Source organism: Xiphophorus couchianus, chromosome 4 (assembly GCF_001444195.1).
Source record: "Xiphophorus couchianus chromosome 4, X_couchianus-1.0, whole genome shotgun sequence".
Taxonomy (NCBI): domain Eukaryota; kingdom Metazoa; phylum Chordata; class Actinopteri; order Cyprinodontiformes; family Poeciliidae; genus Xiphophorus; species Xiphophorus couchianus.
Window position 1 is genome coordinate 6,554,086 of NC_040231.1, and position 25,419 is coordinate 6,579,504.

Below are 25,419 nucleotides of genomic sequence, written 5' to 3' on the forward strand. Positions count from 1 at the left end.
GACAAATTTGTGATGGACTTGGCCAAACTAGTGAACACTCAGACTGTTGGTGTGGACAGAGATACAAGTTGGATGCGAGTCTAGCTGAGACTCGGATACTTACTAAGTCCAGAGGATACTTACTTACACTTATTTAGCATCCCAGAGCAGGGATTAGAACAAACTTAGAACCCAGAAAAACTACCTTAGCAACTACGTTTTAGACTCCTATTCTTCCAACCCAGAAAAGGAATTAGACCAGAGGATACTTACTCTAGCAAACCTGAATAGCAGTATCTAGTATTTAGAAACTGTGGAGTACTCAATTTTAACCCAGAAAAGGAATTAGATTAGTCACTCTTTAGCTTCAGAAACTTCAGAGTACTCACTATTTAGATGCAGAGACGAGAAGCCCACAGGACACTTTTGGATCAACATTATTAGATTACTTTTCAGACTCCTGTTCTCCAAATCCAGAAATGGAATTAGACCAGAGGATACTTAGCAACCCTGAACAGGAGCACCTAGTTTACATACTTTAGATCAACATTAGATTATTTTTCTTCTTTTGCTCTTTCCTTTGTTTTGTTCTTTTGTTTGTATTTCCTTTTAATTCCTGTAAAGCACTCTGTATTGCCTTGTTGCTGAAAATGTGCTATTTAAATAAAATTACTTCTGTCTTTAAAATGTGAAATTATTTACCCTTTAAGATATTTTCTGAGCTAAAAATGATTTCACACAGCAGAGGTGTCTCATCAAACTCAAGATATGAGCAAGCTTTTTAAAATTAGTATTGTAAACAGCAAAATTAGACTAAAGAAATCTGTTTCTGTTAAGATTTTGCTTAACATTGTTATTGAATTCTGTTGTAGCCTTAGATGCTCATTTGGCAAACTGTTGATGCATTTTAACCATTGCCAATTGTTGTAACCCATTACCTGGTATCCCTCACTATTCTCTATGCATCAATGGTTACATACAGAACCCTATTTGCAAAGCATTCCTCTAGGATGTGAATGCAACAACACTGTCATTGCGCTTCTTTAGCCTGAGGGCTGACGAGCTAATGAATTGCTTTTGAACACAAGCACATTTGCTGAAAGGCAAGAAGGGTGAGTTGGACTTATGTAATAGTTTCTGAAATAGAATTGGTATTATTGCAAATAAAAATAACATTGAATAAGCCGTTACTGGAGGGGTGAACATTTTGACAATTATGTTATCATAAGACATAATCTAGCAATCTGGAAAACATGATGACCAATGGCACATTTAATGAACAAATTATGTTTCTCATGCAAATAATGTATCCAAAATAATGCATTTATGTAGCCAGTACTCTAGAGTTCAGATAGATTTGTCATATAATTAACTCAGATTTCAGAGGTGGCATTTTATAGTGTCTAAGGTCTAAGAAATGTTTATTTTATATGGTTGTTAAACTGCCTGTGCTTAGAACAACAGACAGATGTAACCTCTTAAGCAAGTTTGATAGAACAAAGGAGAATAATCCCTTTCAGCATGAAATAAATCCTTCATAAACCAAATCTGGCAGAATGATAAAGTAGAATTTACAGAGTTTTATAACTGATTGGGATAAGGGCATAACACTGCATAACACTGCTATGTCTCTGCGGTTTTCAGAGACATAGTTCTCACTGTAATGATAATATATCTTTTCATTTTTGTACTGTAGAATGAGATCAGCTTGTAAAAAGCTACAAAGCTCTGTAAAGACCAAACTTAGAAGAGCATTGCATCGTAAGCTGGGTAAGGTCACCCCTGATTGGATTGTTTCTTCCATCTGTTATTAAATTCCTCAAATTATGCCATAAGAAGTAAAATATAAGTTGGAAGGCATTTTGTCAAAATTGCTATAGAAAAATGCTAATCTTCAGAATATGAATACATCCAAAATGCATTGTATTTCATAAGAATATTTAGACATCAGACAAGCATCTACCCTTTTCTGTTTGATTTGTCTCCAGGGAACTTTAGCCGCCTCTAGGCATGTAGCAAAATAATGTTTCATGACAACAATCTATACTGTTGTTTGTGCTTCTAACATGTAAAATCCAAGGGAGACCTTTGTATAGTGTAATTAGTTGGATTAATTTCTGACTCAACAGTAGTACCAGACATATGATAATTTACAAATTCACTTGCTACTTGACTTTACCAGATGTTGCTTAATTGGATTTATTAACAAAATGTATTATTTAAGTGCAATTTGAATGTGGGAAATTATATATTTGTGACAAGTTATTCAATCAGATTTGGTAAATTTGTTAGAGCACCTTCTGTAATAGCAGGGATGAAATAGAATACAGGGATGAAGGCAGGGTGGTATCACCCTGAGATTATGAGATAATCAATTACTAAAGGTTTTTTGTACACATTAGATATCAAAGTTGTGAACATGAAAACATGAAGTAATTAACATTTAATAGAAACAAAAATAAGGTATAATATTCAACATCCAGTCCATTATTTCTTCAGTTGAAACGTTTCTACTTTGAAGCCCTACTTCCCTGTCCACATGTCAAAATGTCCTCAGGCTGAATCCTGAACTCTGCACTGCCCTCTAGTGTCCCTTACTAGTAAAATACTGCAAGAGCATCTGACAGATGCTTTTTTACTTTTACTTGAGTCATTTCTTGAATTCTTACTTTTCAGTTTTACGTGAGTAAAAATTTCTGGAACTAGTGCAACTTTTACTTGAGTGCAATTTTTTAGTACACCTCTGATAAATAGAATGTAATGGCCATATTATCAGTCCAGGGGGAGACTGCTGACTTGATAGATGTCCAAAAGACAACACTGATAATCAAAGTTACATAGAGTGAAAAAGTGTACCCAGTACCACCCATTCATTCATTATGATTACCCATTTGACCGCAGGGTTGCGCGGTGTAGATGCTGTCCAGCGATCATTGGGAGAGAGGCGCACACTCTAGGTAGGTCGTTATTGTTAATTCAAATGTAGTGGAAAAATTAAAGTAAGGTCACACCTGCTAGTTGTATTGCTATATGTTGATTCTAAGTTCCAGTATATTCCCACCAAGTTAAACTATTTTGGTTACACGTACAAGGTTGGACGTTGTTTTTCAAAGCTGCATGGGAACCAGTCTGTTTCCCATGCTTAGGATCCCTTATCCCTTTGTATAAAACTCATGTGTTGTCTCTGCCTGGCAGAGCTTTTCATCTTGACCTGCTTCGTTACTGATTGTCCTACAAGCTCTCTGTATTGTGCACAATATATGAATAAACCTGACTGAGTGATTTCACCTGAACAGTGCTTGGAAATAGTATTTTTTCCACGACAAAAGTATATTTAATTAATTTGTAAAAATATTACTTTTATTACTTGCTAAATTTTCTACTTGCTACTTTGTTGATTTCTAAATTAATCTAAAATTCCAGAGTTGAATAATAAATTTTAATATGGGGAGCTAGGTGCTAAATGGGTAAATAATGTCATTGAAAATGTATTTATTTCCAGTATTTCGATTCAACAAATTAATTTTAATATATTCACACAGAATACTTGTCTCTGTTAGTGCTAATTATTGTCACTTGCAGGACGGCTTATTTTCTGAAAAACCGAATTTGGGGTTTATAATCAAAATGAACAATTGTAAACATTTGATTTTGATTCTATTCTCACCGTTACTATACACCCAATTTTATAATTTCAACTTTAATTTTTTTTAGCGCAGTGGGGAAATCATTATTAGGATCTATTTGTAATCCTTCATTTCCCCACTGTTCTTACTCAGTTAGCTCTTCTGGCTGCGCGCTCCCGATGACTTCTTCCTGTTGTGCGGCGCGCTCCCGCCTCCCTGACATTCCGAACAGCTCTCACGTGCTTTCTGTATATAAAAGGGGTCCCAGTCTGCGCTCATCATGTCTAGCGGTTCACCAGACAAACGCAGAAAGATGGAGTCGGCCCTCAACCAGCTGAAGAAGCTCACCGTGGTGGTGGCGGACACGGGAGACTTTAATGGTAAATATTTGAATCCACTGCGAGTTCCTGTTAGCTCATTAGCATGCTAACTGGGTTAACAGGAGGAATCCAGGTTTTAATGTAACTGACCGCCAGGTCGATATCAGCAGTGGGTGTGTTTCTAATATATCTGGCTTCATCTGTGCTTAATCGTATATAGTAATGTTAGTCTAAAGCTAACAGTTAAATGTTTTTTGAGTCTTTTTACAAATTTTTAGCACTTTCTAACTAAACACTGACAGCTTCATAATCCCATTATTTCTTATTAACGTTATCCCACCATCTTAGTTAGCACTAGCCGCTAACTATGCTAGCTGTTGTTGCGTATTTGCATTGTGCATAAAAAGCAGTGCTTTTCAACGTTAAAACTGAGTCTTTTATGTTGCTTTTAGTCACTTACACAAACTATATGACATTAAAATTGACCTCAAACATTTAGCTCTATGATGGTAGAAATATGCTAACAACGTCAAACTACTCTGTACTCATCGACATGCAACAGGAGGTTGTATATATTTCTTCTTTTTCATCCTTTATGCCGGTTATCTCTCATACCACAACAGGCAAGGTTGTTTTACTCAATAGGTCAGAATGAGGAACGGTTTGCTGTAATACTGTGTTGCAAACCACTTAGTTCCTTCTGCACAGCCTGCAGACTCAGGATGACATGACAGAACTGGTATGTGGAGTCTAGAAAGCAGATTGCTACTGAAATCACAGAGCAGTAGTGGACTTCATACTTAAATTCTTTTGCTGTTCACGATTTTTTTAAAATTCAGCTTTTGACTAACTTTAGTTGATTTCAGTTTTAATAAAAATATGAAACATTAATTAGAAATTGTGTGTGAGATGGCAACATTTTCAGTTCACCTCCTACTGATAGAAATTATCTGTAGGAGATATTAAAAAACATCTACATGACATTTGATTGGGCTTATTAATAATATGCTCATATCTCAAATCAGTTGATTTGTGCGACTTAAAAATAATAAACAGAATAAAAGGTTATTACTGTTATTGGGTAAATTAAATAGCTTTTCACATTAGGCATGACATTAACAGAAATTTAAATGGACATATGGATAGTTATGTTCTTGGTAGGTTTACTTTATCAACATCTCCAAACTGTAAACCACAATAGGAAATTGAAAACATTTTTAAGGGGTTGCCATAGATATTAGTGTATCACTGAATGGAGTAAAATCAGCAGCTATGTATTTGGTGATTGTAACATGATGAAAATAAAGTTCCACATACCCTTCAAATAGAAATTCCTAAATGTGATAACTTTCTTTTTAAATATAACTTAAAGTAATTGTTTGGGTTTTTTTGCACAAAGTTTTTTAATTTCTAGAAAAGTTTAATGATAGGCAATGAAAAAGGTGACACGTTTATAATTGACCGTCTGAATACAAATCACTGTTTCATTGCTGTTCTACTACAAATATCAAAGTTTGGGAAATTCACACGATATGGAATTTGACCATTTGCTTTCCTGTGATCAAACACTGCTTCATTGCAGTTAAAAATTCTTATACACATCAGTAAGGTCTCAAGATGCAGTTTTCTCTGAATTGCATTGGCTACTGCTGAAAGGAGTGTCACTGATAAAACAATGGCCAGTAGCAGTTTTTCAGGATTTCCAGTGGTTGTTTGGTTTGTGTAATCTAGGTTTTGTGCAGATGTTGTAAGAGGTCTGTATTTGGCTGTTGCAAGCTCAGACATGTTTACATTAACAGCATTTCTGTTCAATATCGAGTACCACTAAACACTTATCAATGTGTGTGGGGGGGAAAAACGACATCTGAAGGTAAACTGAAGGGGCTGAGAAACCACATGAAATCCAATTACTCGATGTAAGAACAACTATTGTTTAGATTTTTTTTTTCTTTCCCTCAGATAAAATTTGACATTTGCTGCATAATTTGAGCCAAAAGACTTCTTTCTGAATAATAATTAGTAGATGGATTTGCCATAATGTTGACACAGCTTGTCCAAAAGCATTAACATGTTGAAAGATTCCCACTGTCCTCCCCCCATGTGTTGAAAGAGGTAACAACATACCAGCTACTGAACAGAGACTTGCTTTGTTCTGAAGCTGAAGAGCTTGAAACATATTTTGGACTTCAGTGGAAAACCTAGTTTCCTGCACATTTTAGGATAAACTATACTATTTTCTAGTGGTGCTGACATGTAATGTTACATTATCTCATTAAAGTTTTCTTTATTGGAGTCATTTGTGTTTGCCAATTTTGCTCCTTTTTTCTGTTTTTGTAAACAAACAAAACAGAACTGCGGAGAGAAACACATACACTAGATGGCAGCACTTCTTACTGACTTCAGCCTTTATGCTTCAGTTGTCAGGCTTGAACGTTCTCTCATCTTGCATGCATTTTTAATAAAGCAGAAGTTTAATCTGTGGTGTTTTGAAACATGCAATTTTAAAGATACAAAAAATATGTCCTCACTCTTCTATGTTTTCATGTTTTTGCCTCTGTTAAAGTCTAATTCAGGTTTCATGAGACTGATCTGTGTTTTCTGTCTTTGCAGCCATTGATGAGTATAAACCTCAGGATGCAACAACTAACCCATCTCTGATCCTGGCTGCTGCTAAGATGCCAGCCTACCAGCACCTTGTGGATCAAGCCATTAAATATGGTATTGCCAATGGAGGGTAAGAATTTGTTCTCTCATGTAAGAAAAGCCAAATGTAATGATTAAGTGTCTCTTTAGTCTTTCATACATAGTTGTCTTAGCGTTAACGAATTGTTCCATCTACTGTAACTCTGACATAAATTAAAGTTTCTCTGTTTTGCAGAACTGAAGAGGAGCAGGTAGCAAACACCATGGACAAACTGTTTGTGAGTTTCGGATTGGAGATCCTGAAAAAGGTTCCAGGCAGAGTCTCTACGGAGGTGGATGCCAGGTGGGTGCAAACACCAACTTTTGTAGTGTAGAGTGGGAGAAGCAGGGCTGCTCGATTAAAGGAAAATAAGGATTATTTTGTTGTGCATGAAGACACAAATATTTGCTAAATGCTGATGTTACCAGGTGCGTGGCTCATTTAAGCTCTTTTTTTTTTATTTCATACCTTTGCAGTTTTAGTCATTTCATGTTTGACATTTTTCTGGTCTGAAGTTTCATACAATGTGTGTCAGTTCACACCACATCTTTACAAGAGCTGACTGTTCAAAACAGGACTGCATAACACACGTGGGTTCAGGCATCAAAATGGACAAAAGCTTGCATCAGTCTGAAAACATTGCAAAATAAAAACATGAAATTTACAAAATTCATAATTTTATTTTAACCATTTTATTTTTTCAAGATTGTAAAATAAATTGAACAGCGCCACAAAGTAGATGAAATACTGGCACCATTACATATGTCAAATATTTTTAATTGACCACATTTTATTTTTTATTCTTTTATTTTTAAATTGCCACTTTTGGATTGTGACTTTTTTATTTTAATTTTTAATCATATAAACCTGTTAGAATATACTTGGAACAAAATTGTTTCATGCGGTGAAATCGAAGATGCTCAGCAGTCATATGCAAGCTAATATGACAAAATGTGGTTTTGATAAATAAGAACTGGGAAATTCAAACTTGTGACACAAGGCATAGGATGAAACATGCATATTACATGTTTGTAAATCATATAATGTACATACAAATCATCGTGTTTGGCCTTTTTCTGCTTTTGTACAGATTGTCTTTTGATAAAGGAGAGATGGTGGAAAAAGCTTTGAAGCTCATTGCTCTTTATGAAGGGGCAGGCATCAGCAAGGAGCGCGTTCTCATCAAGCTGTCCTCCACATGGGAGGGGATCCAGGCTGGGAAGTGAGTATGCAGGGTTTTAAGTCTGTCCATCTGCTCTTAATTATGCTTTAATGTACAGTAAGTCTGTACAATCTTTTTTTATATATATATATATATATATATAAATAAAATTTTAAATCAGACTTGAAATTATATTTATGCCAATCAGTCTTTGAAGGGTAATTGCATTCAAACGGGGAACTCGGCTCCTTGATTAAAGCCTACAGTCTAAAATCTGGTTTTCACTTTAAGTCAGTTCTGTGTGTGCAGCTTGAGGATTATGGACCTTGATGCACCTTATCAGTGCAAGATTCATTTGAGCTGGGCAGTTCATCAAACACTTCCTACATAATTATTAGCCCCCGTTCCTTAATCAGTAATTGTGATGATTAAAGGGTTCCTTGTAAAATTCATTTGACCACAGCAATCTTTTCTTCGCTTAAACATACCAATTACTCCAACAGTAAAATTATTGCCTGTTAAACTGTCACAATGAAGACCCAAGATTAACTGTGCAAGAAGATTTGTAGTTTGAAAAATATTGACCTGAAGATTTTGGAAGGAGGCCAGGATATTTTTGTTGTCTTTATTTTTGCTTAACTACAAATGTTGAAATTATTTCCATTAATTATTTGATAATTTAACAATTGACATGAAAAGTTGTGGGTTTAATCTAGTCCAAATTATTGACTACTGAAATGAATCTGTAAATAATAAACTATTATAATTGACCTTGCTGCCCTGATTCAGTGAGGTCAGGCAGAAAGATGTTTGTAGAATTTTATTTTAAATCTTGACTCTACGCTAGTCTCAGGGTGTAAGAACTAAAATATTGAGGCTGCTGTACAAAAGTACTTACCTTTTTCCACTTTTTTTCCAGTTACAAACACAAACTTGAACCCACTTGAAGTTTTAAAGTGTGAATAAATACATGGTCTTTGATAATTGGCAATTAGCAATAATGTTTCACTGCTTTATCTCTAATTGCTTTTTATACCTAGAGGGTAAAATCTTTCCCCAAAGCTCAAACTGTTGGCTTTGACAGAGGGTATCTGAGAACTGCAGTTTCAAATATTTCCAGTTTCCTAATGACATAAAGTCTGGACTTTGACTGGGCCATTCTAACATGCATAATTGAACCATTGGCTGTATGTTGCTCTGTATTTAGACAGCTTCCATATCAACGATGTAAAGAATATGATCCCCACAGCATGTTGCTGCCCCTCAGTGTATCACAGATGCTGTGTTCATAGTGAGTCAAGATTAGTTTTCCTCAACACAGTGTTCAGAATTTAAATTTTTCTGCCACATTTTCTGTTTTTTCTCCATATCCTTTGGTAAACTTCAGATGGACCTCTCATGGCTTCTTTTCTGCACATCCACTCTTTCATAAGGTCAAGATTTCATAAGATATGTAGAATGAATGACTAACCGTTGTCCTAGTGACAGATTTTCCCACCTGCTCTGTGGATCTTTGCCATGGGGCTTTTGACTGATTCCCTTATTGCTTTTCTTGACTAGCCTGTAAGTTTAGGTGGACCACGGTATCTGGTAGGTTTGTAGTTGTGCAGTTTCAGATGTCTAAAACATCAGATAATATTTTATAACCTATTTAGTTTCCCACAACTACATCCAGAATCTGACTAGTGTATCTCTTGACCAAATTATGCTGTTTGTTCACAACTGTTTTAACAAATCTATGAAACTTTCACAGAATAATAGATTAAATACTCTGCTTTACCTAACTGGCAAATAGACATTTACCAATTAGGTTGCTACAGAAGGCAAATGGCTTTCCTGGAATTTATTTTGTGGATTAGATAAGTTGAATACAAATGCATGTCGCACTTCTCAAATTTGATTTAAAAAAAGGAAAATGTTAAAAACTTTGTCACATTATAACAACAAACTTCTACAATTTTGTGCACATACAATGATGGCAATGACTTAAAGTGAGATTTTGTATGGCACTGTATACAAGTTTGGTTTTGACGTAATGAAACTAACAAACTCTAGAAAGAGATGCATTATTCAACATTTTTATGCAAATTTGTGTCTGACAAATGCGACATGTCTTTGCTTCAGAAAGGGGAAGAATGCATCACTTCTGTCCTGTTAGATGTTGAGAAAAATGCAAGGAATTCTAGTTTTTATTCTTTTAAATTAGTCCCTCTTTGTTTCTGGTGTCAAAGATGGACACAGGTTCTTGACCTTTCGGGCCTGGACTAAAGAAGGAAAATTCCTTCCTAACTGAACTTGTTTAGATGGAGGTCATTCTCACGACACATTCACAAACCACATCAAGCAATCTTAAAATTTATGGCACCAGCTTGCGTGCAGGTAAACCTGCATAATGTCTGGGAAACTGTGCCTCAGTGCTGTGACATTAATGTACTGTTGGAATATTTACAGATGAAACTATGATGATTTTTTTTCTTTTTTTTTTAATTGGTTGCATATCGGTGAATCTGCAATGGGCAGAGAATGCACAACCACTGTTTGATTCCGGAAACTGAATCCGTCATAGTTAGAACCTGGTTTCTCTTGATGTTTTTTTTTTGTTGTTGTTTACTTTTTAGGGAGCTTGAGGAGAAGCATGGCGTCCACTGCAACATGACACTGCTGTTCTCCTTTGCTCAGGCCGTTGCCTGTGCGGAAGCAAAGGTGACTCTCATCTCACCCTTCGTTGGACGCATTCTCGACTGGCATAAGGAGAACACAGACCGCAAAAGTTTCGAGCCACATGAAGACCCAGGTAATGATGGCTGCTCTGAATCATATTTACACTTATAGTTTCAGCCTTAAGCACTGTAGCTAAAATCAATGGATAACTCATTAAACTGAAGGAAAGGGCACTATTTTTATGGCAGTTTTATGCTAACTATAAATGTCAATAACAAAGTAGCTCTTGATTAGTTGCCAGTGCTCTTTGTAATTGCATACATTTAACCTTAAACATGTTTTTGTTTTGTCTTGTTCATTTTAGGTGTGATCAGTGTGACCAAGATTTACAACTACTACAAGAAATTTGGCTACAGCACTGTGGTGATGGGGGCCTCGTTCAGAAACACGGGGGAAGTGAAGGCGCTGGCTGGTTGTGACCTGCTCACCATCTCCCCTGGACTGCTGGCAGAACTCAGCCAGGATCACAGCGCTGTCACTGCAATGCTCACTGTGGAGAAATGTAAGACTTTTCTAAAGAATTTTGGTTAATGTCATAGTCTAATTTTGTTCAGTATATATTCAAATTAAAATCAATTTCTTGTTTTTTTATTCAAAGGTGAACAAAGTTAAACCTAACCTAAGGCATGTGTAGATGTTAAGACTATAAAATCCTGAAATACCTTAATTGTCTTTACTGTATATTTATAGAAAGTGTTTATAGTCCATCCAACAAACAGCTTGAAAATTGATAAATTGAACAAAACCTGTTGCCAAATAAATACATTTTTTTTAAAGTGTTGGATACACAGATACAGTTTCGACTAAAATGGATCCCTATACATAATTTGATCTTTAGGTCAAATGAGGCTTTATTTAAATCAACTAGAGGACACCTATGAGGTGCTAGCTTGTGAACCTGTTAATCTTGGTTGTTTCTGCATTCACATTATTGATCTGTTTTGGGTTTTTTTGTTTTTTTTGCAGCTAAGACATGTGATCTGGAAAAGATCCACCTGGATGAGAAAGCTTTCCGCTGGCAGCACAACGAGGACCGCATGGCTGTGGAGAAACTGTCTGACGGCATCCGTAAGTTTGCTGCTGACGCCATCAAGCTGGAGGCTATGATCAAAGTAAGAATAACTTCTTTTTTTATGTAAAGTCATGCACAAATAATTCCTAAGGGGTTATAATAAAATTGTTTTGGCAGGAGAAAATGCTCAGTGTGAAAAACGGCCAGTAATGGAATGATCTGGAGTGTCCAGCTGCAGTCGATGAGGTACAGGGTCCAGAGAGGAACCCCTCTTTGTCCAGATGCCCAGGAGAAGTTCCAAGTGCCGGAGGAGCCTCCTCTACTCTCTGCTCAAACTCCAGGGACCAATCTCCTTAAATGCCTCTCCTCTCTGAGGGTGGGACTGTTTTCTGACCAAATATAAATAATTACTTCAATGGGCGTTGGATGTAATAAAATGGCTCAATATTCATCTGAAATTTGCCCTGAAAGGTGATTTTTAATTTAAGAAACATCTTAGACTTGGATTATTTCATTACTTGAAGAGACAGTAGAAACTTTTCAACAGTGTAAGAAGAAAATGTTTTTTATCAACTCGGATATTTGCTCTAAACAATGTATGAAAGGTAATTGTATCGTTATTTCTGCAAATAATAATAAAGTTCACTCTTGATGAACATTTTCGTTTCCGTCTTGATCTTGTGGCTTTTGTTGTGACATTGTGCATTCAGCACCACTGGGTTGAAGTATCTTAATGCAGACTGTGACGCTAAAAATATGCAGAGCATTTTGAACAGAGTGCAGGATCCAGCTCTTGTTCGCTAACCCCTCCTCTTGACATGCAACTATTGTACAGCCTCGTCACCAAGCCCTGGTCCAGCCAGTTTAACTCCATTCTCTGCCCAAATTTTAGCTACGCAACACCTTCCTTTTCGAGACATCACGGAAAAGTACCTTCATTAAACACAAGCTGAACTTGAAGAAAACAGAGGCCTGTAGCTGAAGGTAAATAGATCAGTTTTAATGTTTAAGTTTATTGTAATTTGAAAATTCAAGATTATATTTGATGGTAATGAAACTGGCTGAGGTGTTTTGATAAGACTTGGTATCTTTGTACAATAAAATGTTAATGACACTAAGACTCGGGTAGCTATTAGTGGAAAAGACAAGTGTTTCTTCTGATTCTGGGTCTGACTCAAAATCAAAGATGTACGATTGTAGAACAGGGCATCTGTTTGCAACCATTTTCACATGTATGAATGAATGCTTTAAACATGTTTTGTTTTATTACATTCACAACATTTAACAACTTGTTTAAAATAAATTATATGTCCCTTTTTAAAATGTTTTCTGACCATGTCCTACATTATTCATAAAAACCATGTAAGCTTTGATGTGGCACACATCACACACTCTGGATTGCACATCATAGTCATCTTAGTGAGAGCAGTGATCATTCCTCTCAGCCTTTGTCATTGCTCTCAGCCTAATCAGAACAGCTCCCATTATTGCTTTCATTTTCTTGAAGATCCAGTAACAGCCTAATTCACTCCGTCTTCTCACAGACATTAAACAGCAGTTTGCTTTAGATGGACTCTTTATCCTGGGTAGGCTTACACTGCCTTCATGTTTTTGTAATACCCGAGTTGTAAGACAATTATCCATCGTTTGTTCTTGAAAAGTAAACAGTTTGTTGTCGTCCATCAGACTCCATGTCTTACTGAGGAGTTGAGATGCTGCACAGACTCAAACTGGGTGTCCTGCTGCAGTGGCTGATTTTCCTCCTGTTGAGTCCGGCCTACAAAGCCTCGTCCCTGGGCCTCACAGTGCATGTTGTGCCTCTCGAGGTGAATGGAGGGAAAACGGTAGGCAAAATATTCCTCTCTTCTAAAAGGAGTTTTATAGGCACTGTCTTTCAGCAGGACCGACCTCTAAAACTGAGCACTGATATTAATGATTTATGTCCATCTGCTAAAGTTCATGTTTTATGCCAAAACATGTCATTTATGCTGTACTTTTGTTTTTATATAAGCTGCATTTTAATTTGCTCTCCAGAAAGGAAAGTATTCCAGTACAAATAATGTATTTCTCAATTTAAGACTATTTAAGAAAATTAATCTGAAAGAACTATGCATTATAATTTATAATTTTGTCCCCTTTCCTCTTGCAGGTCCGGGCTCATTTTAGCGTCATTACTCCCTCTCCTTGTCCTGATTTGTTAGCAGTCTGTGCAGCAGGAGAGGACTGTCAGGCCCACCGCACCATCCGACCTTTCAACTACACCAAACCCAGCCCCGCATGGTGTGTCCGCCAGTGGCAGAAAACCGTACCTAGCAATTATAATACCTATCTCAAATTAGGGTATGAAATTTTAATTTTTCACTCCCAAAATGTTTTTTATGTTCTTCAAAATGTATAATTCTGAAAATACACCCAGACTTTGAAATTGTTAGTTTTTTTTAGTTTCCACTTTTTAAAGCACTTGGAATGCATACATTTCTTCAATACGTAATGACTGAAATGTACTTCTGAACAGTCAAAATCCGAAATACACTCAGTTTCATTTCTTCTGGACATCTTTTATCTGACTACTACTTCCTTTATTTTCATTAATTCCAGATGGGTTTTTATTTAACTGTTCAAGTAATGTCAAGTAAAAAAAAAGTAAATTACTTTTTCTAAAGCTCTTTTATTATTTCCTTTAGATTCCAGACAGAGTTTTACGTCTCGATAAATGCAGACCCAAAGATTCGGGCAAATAATGGAAAACTCAACAGGCCTCCTTTTGTGGCTCTCCCTCCTCCACTGAGGTAACACACTCATCTGCTACTAACACCTTCTTCACAGTGACCAAAATTTACTGTAAACTACATTAAATTAAGCTCTATAGCTCAACAATTTAGGGAAACAGAAAAAGGCCACACGTCAAAGGTTTATTACAGCCTTAAAGTTCTCAGTTATTCATCTACATTGGAATGCTGCCACTAAAGTTGAAAACACCTGTTTCTAATCTTGAAGTTGTTTACTTCATCACTGTCATTGGACCTCAGCAGCTAAATCTCAAGTTAAAAGCAAAGTTAGGCCAAAATGTTACCAAATGGCTTTGTTATATTTTTTTAAAGTCTGAATCTACATCTAAATGTATCTTTCTGCTGCCTGTACATTCTCAACAATTGATCTGCTTAGAGACTGAATTATTACTTGTTGCTGACACTGATTTTATTACGACTGTGCTGTTGGATCAGGGCCAGTGTGAACTGTCCTGTTGACTTCCATATCTCAACAAAGGATCTGGATGGGGACAAAGTCCGGTGCCGCTTTGCTCGTGCCGACACTGGAGAGTGCCAGGACTGTTTTCCTCACAATTTCCTGGAACTGGATGAGGTGAATATTCTGGGTTTCATAAACTGAAAAATGTTTTATCATATTTTCAAGTAGGATATGCTCTTCACCAGTTCTAAAATTGTTCAACACTAGATCATCATCAATGTGAAAACTACTAAAGAGACACAATTAGCCGTTTCTAGGTGTGGAGCCTACATCCATGTTTTCAAACAATACCAGGACAGAATGACATCAACATTGACCTTAGAGAAGCTAAAGATGGTTATTGTACTCATAGTTTGAAAGGGCAATTTTAAAAAATATGAAGTCCTACATACTACAGTGACAAAAAGCATCTTAAAGAAGAAAACATTTATAACAGTTGCTGACTGTCCCTTCTACAAACTCTTAACTTATCAAGTGGGCATATGTTTCCAAGCTAAATATTGGAATTGTGGAAACTGTTGTGTGTTTTGGACACTTAGGATTTAAATAACCATGTTTTCCCCATTATTCTAGTAAGTTGCAGCTCTTTGGTTACATATCCTGTTACTAAATGTTCATCTTCGCCTTCCAACCAATCAGATTATCGACCGCATAGCTCCAAATGACTGTTTTCACAGGCTAAATTGAGAAGTCCTCACCACATTTTGTCTGTGTTCATTTCTTCATCTCACTGCTTAGCTGAGTTGTGTAAAAGGTTCTAGGAAGAAACACGTTAAGAAATCATGAAGCACCAGCTACCTGCCAAAGCAAATTTTTGTCATGTGACAAATAAATATCTGTGCAGTAAAATAAGGTTCTGATTGCACGTTTAGTTTTTTCAGTTGATACCTAAACATCTTTGATCTATGAGATTTTGAAAGAATTCGAGTAACCTGTTTGTGGATTTTTATGTTGTAAACTTCTAACCTGACTTTTTATGGGAAGTTTGTCTTGTTCATCAATACTCTGTCATACTCTACAAACTGCTTGGTGAAACTTCTTTTTAACAGGCGAGCTGCACTTTGACATTCACTGGAAAAGCAGCTGCAGGACAATACTTTATCTACTTGATGGCAGAGGACCTGATTCCCTCGCCTCCATCGAGACAGTTTTTAAACAATTCTCCCCTCAGCTCTGTTCCTGTGCACCTCTCTCTCACTGGTGAGTCTGTTCCTCATATGCAGCTGTATAAAAAAAAAACAAAGTACAGCCTCGTTCAGCTCCAGTTACACTTCAGGTAAAAACATCTGATTCTCAGTATTGAGCAATCCTCTGATTACCAACTACGAATTATAGAATACTACGTCATAAAAATATTCTGAATAGTTAGGAAAATGCTCTTATATTTCTTCCTGTATGGACAAAAAAATGCTGTTTTAAAGTCACTGATTATGTCTTTCCACCCTGGCATGGTGTTAGAGTAGTGTACTGAATGTTCCAGAATGGCACTAAAAAAATCTTTGTCTTTAATAGGCATGCAGGTTCACCTTAAGCTTTTTAATTTCCTCTGAAGCCGGAAGGGTGGGGTTACTTTTCATTCTGCTTTTTCATTTCTGCTTAGCCTTCTTGACGTAATGATGACAGAATTTTGTTTTGTGCTTCTGAGGATGTATTTTCATAACTACAGTACATGTTCAGTAGAAATGTATTAGTAGTTAATTTTGTCCTGATGCCTGACTAGAAGGTGACTGGCATGGTTCAGTTTCTTTTTTGATATATTAGTACCAATTATCCCTGAATCAACTTAGAACTGACAAAGGTTAAATTCTTTACTCTGTGTTTAACACCAATCATATCTTGAGTTTTGCTTCAAATGAATATCTATTATGATTAAACAAATTAACTTGGCGTAAAAAAATATAATAAGCGTAATACTTTTGTTCCAGCACATTTTTGCAGCAGTCATCTCTGTGCTTCACAATGAAGAACATTTTTGAGAATAATAATGTACATTAAATATATTGATCAGTGATTTTCTTCTCTGTTCTACTGCTGTGTCTCATCTTTCTTTCTTTGCTTCTTCAATCAGAACCTTGATCTCAGCAATCAATGGATGGTTTCCTTGACTCTTTATACATTCAGATGCATTTCCTCTTATGTCCACCTTTTGTGGTCACCTGTGATACTAAATGAGGAAAAAAAAACAAATATTTTCAAACATAACTATAATGCAAAGATTATTCTTTTACTCCAGGAATAACAACAAATCTATTTCAGTATATCTTTAAATAAACAACAAATAATTTGTTTTGTGAATGCCTGATGTTAATCTTATCACATATCAAAGATATGCAACTTTTTTTTTCATTGAATTATTTTGCAGGAACAATGAAGCATTACTTCAAAAATCTGTAAGGGTATCACCAACTATATCTTTGTCTGTATCAGTTTTTTAGATAAAAAGTTGGTTAAAAGCATCAGATAATGAATGTGATCAAATTTAAAAAGGAGGAATATTACCAGGATTGTTAGATGTTTCTTTTTTAAGTAGATTACCGTTTGTCTTAATTTCATCCTGAAATTGCAATATTTGAGGTTTTTTAATACATCTCTGCTGTCCCTCAGTGGAGGAGTCGGCTTCAGGCTGCAGTTATAACCCCCTGGTCCTTGATGGGACCCCAGAGAAAGACTCTGTGCAGTTTGTCCTGCCGTTTCAGGAGGTGAAATTCAATGCTAACTACAAGTCTGACCTGGAGAGGTGCGTCATCAAAAAGCCTTTAATGTTTCCTTCCTGTAAAAGTGTTTAGGGTGTGGTGTTATTTACTTAAGACATAACAGGAGCTTACCCAATAGCAGGAAAAGATACTTTTTGTTTTATTGTCACTGATGCAGCTTGTTGGGGTTTTTTTATGTAGAAATTGTAGCATTATTTAACCTGAAAATTCCTACTGTTTAAGTATTTAAAACTGATCCAATCTTTTTTTAAACGATTGTTTGTATAAGATCTCAACTATACAGCAGAAAATGAACTGCCCTGAATGTTTAATTAATGTTTCACTAAATGTTAATAGATGTACACTCCTTCATACATGCTGTATCTGTAGCTTTTTAAATAAAGTATTTCCTTATCTCATTTAGAACTAAAAAACTCCCCATATTTTACCTTTAGAGGTCTCACATTATGATTCTCTGAAACCTGTTGAGTCAAAAGCCCCGACATGGCTTTCTTTGTTGTGTTGCATATTTGGGGCTCAGTCGTCACAGAAATAATACTCATGAACTTACTGTGCATCAACTGAATTACATATGTTGATATAGACATTGAGTTTATCTTTAAATGACAACCACCAGTTATACTGTTGAGCTTTTCATTTTAATATTTCGAATATAAAACTTTTTTATGTCTGCATTGGGTGAATAACACTTAACTGATTAACTCATGTGGTTGTTGCCACTTTAAAGCTTATAATAAAAAGGCTGCTGTTCTGGTAGAGTTTTGCCAGAAGCCGAGGGAACGTTGTTTTTGCTCTCTTGCAGTGTTTTGGAGATAGCGGTGGTCGGCCCCCCTGACCTGTACAGAGTTGGCTTTGCATCCATCAGCAACCTGGCGAAACTAACTATGGCCTGGATCCGCTCTGAAAACAACCTGACCCAGCTTTTGCCTGTCTGCTTTGTTGCAAACACCAACAGGTTTGTTATTAACATGTGAAATCCTCAATTATTAACAATTTGAACACTGTTTGATACTGTAAATTTTGCTATCCATTTACAGGTTTGTTAAGTTGATAGCAATTATTTTATTTTCTACAAAGTAAAAAAAAAAGCTGTAAAGGTTTAGTATTTATTTGTAATATTTTTTTTCTTGATGTCATCTCCTTCATGCTAAATTCCCTTTGCCCTTTTCATATAGATATTTATATTTTCTAAGAAATATTTCTTATGTACAATTGTTATAAAACTCTTATTACTCTAGTGGTACATTTGGCCAAATATAGACCAAAATATTTGCAGACTGTAAAATGATCTGCTCTGTTCTTCTTGTCTTTCCAGTTTTCAGTCACACCTGCGATGCACGTGGCTGTACCAAAGTAAGACTCATATAAGAATAATGATGGTTATCAGGTTTAGTAAACCTCTCCAGCATGGTTTCATTTGTACAGACTACTAAAATATGTTCGCTTGTTTGTTTGTTTCAGGGGAAATGAGGACTCTGCCTGATGGAACTGGTTAAGTAACTGTAACATTTTGTTAAATTCCAGTGTTGTGTGTGTGAGATGAATGTTAATTGTGTCTGTGACAATGTTAAACTAATGAACAATCTGCTGGTGGTATTTCCTTGTAGAGCTGAGGTGTAATCAGACAGAGATGTCTCTGCTGCTCCCTGTCACCTCCCTCACCAACGTCGACTTGGATGAATTACAGCTCAACAGCCCCACCTGTCCTGTCACCCACAACAGCACACACTTGACTGCACACATACCATTAGGTGGCTGCGGGACAAAGGCTGTGGTAAAATGTCTTTTTTCTTGTTGTTGTATATATTCCAAACCTTTTCAAATAACAAACATCAAGGCACATCTTTGCTTTAAATCTACAAATTTGCAGAGTATGCTTATAGAGTCTTAGACTGGCCAAAGTCGGCATACAGACAGCCTGAAACACTAAAAAAAATATATACAATTTACATATAAGTATATTTTTAATTCATAGGGTCTTAAAAACTGCGATATGTAAATTTTACAAAAATATGTTTTACAATTCAGGTTCCCTGTAGTTAGATTAGTGAGGGTTTTGAAATTGGTTCAAAGAAAGGTAATGAGCACTCAAAATCTTTTTATTGAACAACCAGAAACTATATAAAAAGGTAATTTTTCTTTTTATTTAGATTTGATTGATTATGCATGTTAGCTAAAAGAAAGAAAAGAAATACTTGGCTTAAAGATTTGTTTTCAGACCTAATATACATTTGGGTTTGTAGTGTAAAGTTCAAATGTGGAAAATTCAAGAGATACATGACAAAATGTGCATGTGTTTGTGGATTAAAAGACAGCAGACTATTTATAATATATAGAAAGTAAAATATTTGGAAACAGAGAAATGCAATACCAGCAGAAAGGTTTTTTTAAAATAATTTAAAATTGTGCATATTATAGTGCAGAAACTGGCATGAATATTAACACTTACTGAGTTCCTTGGTAGGAGTGATGGTTATAGATTTTAAATGAAAACTTCTGCAGAATCTGATGATATTTTTATTGTTTAGTCTGTGAGAAAGAAACATTGTCTCTGATTTAATGAATATTTAGCTTTTAACAGTCTAAGTACATATTTTTTTACTTACCCAAATCTAGTCATAGAGAAAAATTTTTGTCACGTCACTTCAGATACCAAAATTTTCAACGCCAATAAAATGTTATCCTATATTGTTTGTTTTCAGCACTCTGGCACAGAATTGGTTTATACCAACACCTTGAAAAGCGTGCATCACACCATGATCAGCCGCCAGCCCTCGCTCATCCTCCCTCTGGCCTGCCGGATCCCAGGAGCACAGGCCAAATTGTCGCAGTATGCCGTCAGCATGCCAACAGAGAGGGAAACGTTTGGCGAGTTTACGGTCTGGTTAGATTTTTTCCTGCCAGGACAAGGGCCTCTGGCACGACTCACATCCACTCCCAGGTTTCGCTCCAATTTCTTATTATCTTCAAGATTTCGTCGGGAGACAGGTTCAGAAAGCCGCATCTCCATTAGCAACACTCAAACTACTCCCCAACCTGACGAAATTGTCAAGCAGTTGGACCTGCTTGTGATGTCTAACTGCAGTATTGATCGAGCTGAGATGATAGTGACAGACTGTGTGGAATCTGAGACGGAGGACTTTACAGTCAGCCATCCTATCCTGGAAAAAGGGTAATATGTTTTATTATTCACTTTGTACAGTGTCCTTTATTGTTCTTCTTATTATTATTATTATTATTATCCCAATTATTTACATCCTACTGAAATTTGACAGATATTGAATGCTATATCCTAAGTTGAAGGAAACATTAAAACACACCCTTTGGTTTCAATTTTTGTATCAGGTGCATGACGTCAAACAACATACTGGAGATTATTACAGACCAAAAAACTTTCAAGATTTACCGTCTGAATATAAAGACACTGGCAATCTCTGGAACAAAGGTCTGGAATCCCATTCAACATTTACGTCACATCTTATGCTTTTTTCTGCCCATTTCGAGTCTTTAAGTTTTTTAAAAATTTTATCTACAGTTAGATGATGTAAATTAAATACTGGTTGGTCCATCACTTTGGATTAAACTGGAACATTTCTGTGGCTTTAGAGTCCAGTTAATTACACTACAAACTTCAATAAATTTTATTTGAAGTTTTATGTCATAGACATAAACGAAGCAGTTGATAATTGTGAAATAAGTGGAAAAAGGACAAATGGTTTCCTTTTTTTTTTTACAAACAGAAAGTGATAATGTACTCTCTTTACTCTGATTTCTCAAAATTAAACCCAGTGCAGCCAAGTTGTTTCAGATGTATCTAATAATTAAAGAATAAAAGTTTCACTAAGACCAAGAAAAACATAAGAAATACTGTAGTTACCATCTGACAACAGAAAGAGTAAAAGAAAACAGCAAACGCTGAACTGTCCACTGAAGTACTTAATCAGAGTAGCAGAAACCCAGAGCTCTGTTAACCAGACAGAAATATTAGCCCCCCTGATGAAATCATAGAAAACTCTTTATTTCCATAAAAATTACCATGAAACAAGCTCGTCTCACTTGTAATCTTTTAAAAAGAACAAACGCAAAATCTCCACAAGGTTTGATCAGTATATTTTATTAATGTGCAGAACTTTAATGAGAAAAATGAACAAACGAGTAAAAGAAAGAAGCTATAAGAAGATGGCCACAGCAAAAATCTGGAAAAAACTGAGTTCTAGAACTTTTTTTTCTTTGCAAAGGTTTACATTTCTAGACATGTAAAGCTGGCATATTTGATTTGATAAAGTATTGACTCAGAGGGACTAAATATAAATGCATACTTTTGTTATATTTATTGGTAAAAATCCATATATCCTTTTCTTTACACTGCATATTTCGGCTGTGCTTGGTGTTGATCTACCACATGAAATCCTAGCCAAATATATTAATACATATAGTTTTCTTGTCTACATTTACTATGTTATGTTCTAAAAGAAACATTTTCTCTATTTGATCTTACTGTTAACTGCAGCTTTTTGTACTTCCAGATGTATATTGAATGCAAAATCAACCTGTGTATTGCCACCATGCCCTCTGATACATGCCCTGATCTGTGTAGCAACTCAAGCAGTTCAAGCAGTTCTAGCACGCTGGTTCACAGCTTGTTCAGTAGCACATACTCTGTCCGCTCTGGGCCTGTGAGTCTCTTTGTCGCTGATTATCTGAACAAAAATACCACTACAACCAATCTTCCTCCAAGTAATGCTCCCCCAACTACTGGGCTAAACCACTCCCAACCAGCTACTACGCCAGGAAGTACTCCGCCAGCTTCTCAAATTCCCAGTGTAACCAGTACAAATACAAATACTACTGCATCTCAAGGTAAGAGATAAGCTTCAATGCTTCAGTTGATTAATACTAGACAATTTATGCAATATTTGTCATATTAGTATCTCACACTTACAAATTACTACAAAAAATTTTAAGCTGTTGTATTTTTCTAACATTGCTGTGCCAGTTTGGTTATACCAAAATATATTCATACCCCTGGCAGACCCTGTTTTAAATTAATCTTTTTATTTTACCAACATTTCTTCTGATTGGAAGTAAAATTATATTTTTTGATTGATCCAGCCAGAGTTCCAACTTAAATTAGATAGAGAATCTGTGGCGGGAGCTAAAGATTAAGGTGATGACCTTCTAAACTGAAAGCGCATTGTCAAATTACCAAAACAAACATTTCAAACAGTTGTCAGACTTAATAAAAGCTGCAGTAAAAATGTTTTTTATTGTTATTTAAAGGAATAAACAATTTATGCTCATTTCATCATTTCCATCAGTTTTCCTGTATTGTGTTTTAACAGGAAATTCCATATTCTGTCAATGTTTTTAAGATAATAGTATGCTGATTTAGTGACAGACTCCATGTGGCTGCCAAAACTTAGATCACAGTCCAAAACTACACCAAAGATCCTTGGGTTGTGGTCTTTAGCCCCACTCAGGCTCGTTGAGCACTGACCTTGTTCAAGACAAAATATGAACATTTTTGTCATATCTACAATAATTTGGAGGGAAAAAACCATATATGCAATTACTGTTTGAGAGATGCCTGTCTTATTTCCTATCAGAAACAATATTTTCAAGCGACTGAGTCAGAATAAGTTCAAAGCAAAATCAACCAGTGGTATGGATAGTATTGCATTTAGATTTATAACACAAATCTAACGCTGTATCCAACTCTTGTCATTTTTCCATGTGTAGCTCCAGAAGTGGCCACATCCAGGATAACTGGTGTGATCCTAATGACTATCGCCATGTGTCTCCAAATGACCATCCTTCAGTAAAAAAGCTGCTGGACAAAGACCTGTCAGACAACGAAGCACAGCATGTTTTTGTTACGAAACTTTGGAGGATAAAAAAAAAACTGCTCCAGATTAACCTGACAATAGAGGCATAGCTACACTATTTAGTTATTCATCTTTCCCTATCTCTATCTTTAAAGTGAAATGTAAGATGCTTTTTTGTTATTTCACTTACTTCACAAAATTTATTAAACTTATCTGATAGAAAAACATTGTTCATCAGATAAATTTCAATACAACACTGGCAATGTTAAGAAAGCCAAATAATTACCTAAAGCCAAATGAACTATGATTTCAGTTGAGCAGATAAAAACATTTTGTTCTTCGTCTCTCCTGTGATTTTTTTTCCCCAACATATTTTACAAATGTGATCATTATGTTTTAGAGACTATTTGTTTTCCAGTTTTTGTCTTACACATTATACTAAAAATTTGCATACATGCTCACTTTCCTTGAAAAAAATATTTTTCTTATATTATAAATCATTTACATGGTATTGCTATATGTTGTTGATAATAAATACTTCTACAAACATTGAAATACATTGTTGACTTTTGTTACAACTTTTGTTTTGGCATGAATGAAAAGTAAAATGCTACAATGAATGCAAAATTGAATGCACTGATAGGCAAATGCTTTTTTTATTAAAAGCAACTTAAAATGAATAAATCATAACTTTAGCATATTTTGTAATGCATTATTGTCATATTATTTTATACATTGTTGTGAGAAAGTGTCCTTTTACAGGTTTATTTTGTTTTGTCACAAAGGTTTAGATTATTGACCTTAATAAAGGCAACTAAACTCTGCAGTGCACTAGATGTTTTTCTGGGTACTTTGTGGACAAAGATAACCTTACTAAATGAAAAAAGCAGTTTGCAATAATTATTGTTGATCTTATCATTGTGTCATATTGCAATTGAATTTAAGTCTTGACTTTTGGTAGGCCATTCTAATTCAAGTTTTACTTAAGTTTAAGGCCATTTTCATTATTCATCAATAACAAAATAGACTGGACATAAATGTGATCAGTGTGAGAGTTCCAAGGCCAGAATCCCTGCTGACAAAAAAAAGGTCTCTCACTTTTATCAAAAAAGCAAAAAACCTCTTAATGATCCCACAGACCTTTGAGAAAATAAAGGTCTGTATTATCTCATTAGTCTATTAGACAAAAATATTACTTTTTGGAACATATGCACGCTGTTACACCTGGTCTAATAAAACATGCAGCATTTCTGAAAGGGAATTACCATCACAAAACTCTCATGGAGCGTTTCCAGCAACTAGCCCTTCTGCATTAACCATCAATGCACTTTTGGGGTATAAAGTTGGCCACTATTTGGAAGATTCACTACTCCTCAATATTTTGTCCATTCGTGGGTCATAGCTCTCTCTGTGTAGTTCACTGGAATCCCAAAGCCATATATACATTTCTAATCGTTTTTAGACTGATAGGTGTTAATGTCTTTGGTTCGTATCAGTCAAATTTCTTTAGATCATGGCATTTTCAATGTTTATGTTGTTAGACATAATATACTTTAGTTAGGGATTTCTGAAATCAGACCAGATTACTATTTTATTACTACCAGAAATCAGGTATGGATCTGTCTAGTGGAACTGGACTTGGGAACATGTGCCCCCTTAATAAGAGAAATTATAATTTGAAAACCTTATTAGGAATTTATCCTACCTTTAATATTAAAACGTGTTTGATTCAAAACATATAACAAACCTGTAAAATACTTTTTCACTGTGCTGTATGTTTTAGAGGTTTTCTATTGTCTTGATTTTGTCTTTTCTTTTTACACAAAATACTGCAAAATAATGCTTTTTACATCAAGTCAAGCAATAGTATCAGAGGTGTGAAGGATGAATGGGGTGTCTTTTGCACCTCTACGGCCACATGCACATCGGGAACTGATTCGTCCCTGTCTGCATGAAAATGTATTTGACAGCTATCCTCGCACTTTACGCGCTCATAACCCTTATTTTGATGCCTTTAGCGAGATTGTTGCTCACTGGCGTTACTGTATTTGTTTTCATTCTGGAATTCTGACCAATCGCAGCTCGATGTGGGCGGAGACTTTGCCGCCTTCACAGCAGACCACGCCCC

The 25,419-nt window shown here is 35.7% G+C and overlaps 2 protein-coding genes across 3 annotated transcripts; both read left to right on the forward strand.

Moving 5' to 3' along the window:
* Positions 1-3,780: 3,780 nt before the first annotated feature.
* Positions 3,781-12,161, forward strand: taldo1 (transaldolase 1). Its single transcript, XM_028014820.1, has 8 exons — positions 3,781-3,985; positions 6,536-6,659; positions 6,804-6,911; positions 7,699-7,830; positions 10,389-10,564; positions 10,796-10,993; positions 11,458-11,603; positions 11,681-12,161. The coding sequence occupies exons 1-8, from the start codon at positions 3,886-3,888 to the stop codon at positions 11,711-11,713; spliced, it is 1,017 nt and encodes a 338-aa protein (XP_027870621.1). The 5' UTR covers positions 3,781-3,885; the 3' UTR covers positions 11,714-12,161.
* A 198-nt stretch (positions 12,162-12,359) lies between these two features.
* On the forward strand, positions 12,360-24,122 carry LOC114143077 (uncharacterized). Of its 2 annotated transcripts, none has more exons than XM_028014818.1 (15): positions 12,360-12,487; positions 13,190-13,347; positions 13,653-13,843; positions 14,188-14,292; positions 14,728-14,866; positions 15,802-15,952; positions 17,357-17,489; positions 18,269-18,421; positions 18,782-18,819; positions 18,928-18,957; positions 19,074-19,240; positions 20,169-20,638; positions 20,812-20,911; positions 21,993-22,326; positions 23,206-24,122. In XM_028014818.1, exons 2-15 carry the CDS (start codon positions 13,216-13,218, stop codon positions 23,286-23,288), a joined length of 2,226 nt encoding a protein of 741 aa, XP_027870619.1. In that variant the 5' UTR covers positions 12,360-12,487; positions 13,190-13,215; the 3' UTR covers positions 23,289-24,122. The 2 variants fall into 2 exon arrangements, with proteins under 2 accessions (XP_027870619.1, XP_027870620.1); XM_028014819.1 differs by lacking the exon at positions 12,360-12,487 and adding an exon at positions 13,065-13,089.
* Positions 24,123-25,419: the final 1,297 nt, after the last annotated feature.

Bases quoted from the DNA above. Each gene is read 5' to 3' on its own strand.
- taldo1 (XM_028014820.1), top strand. From the start codon at position 3,886: ATGTCTAGCGGTTCACCAGACAAACGCAGAAAGATGGAGTCGGCCCTC. The intron at 3,986-6,535 runs GTAAATATTTGA...CTGTCTTTGCAG, and splicing joins GGACACGGGAGACTTTAATG to CCATTGATGAGTATAAACCT. The intron at 10,994-11,457 runs GTAAGACTTTTC...TTTTTTTTGCAG, and splicing joins AATGCTCACTGTGGAGAAAT to CTAAGACATGTGATCTGGAA.
- LOC114143077 (XM_028014818.1), top strand. From the start codon at position 13,216: ATGCTGCACAGACTCAAACTGGGTGTCCTGCTGCAGTGGCTGATTTTC. The intron at 13,844-14,187 runs GTATGAAATTTT...TATTTCCTTTAG, and splicing joins AATACCTATCTCAAATTAGG to ATTCCAGACAGAGTTTTACG. The intron at 14,867-15,801 runs GTGAATATTCTG...TCTTTTTAACAG, and splicing joins ATTTCCTGGAACTGGATGAG to GCGAGCTGCACTTTGACATT.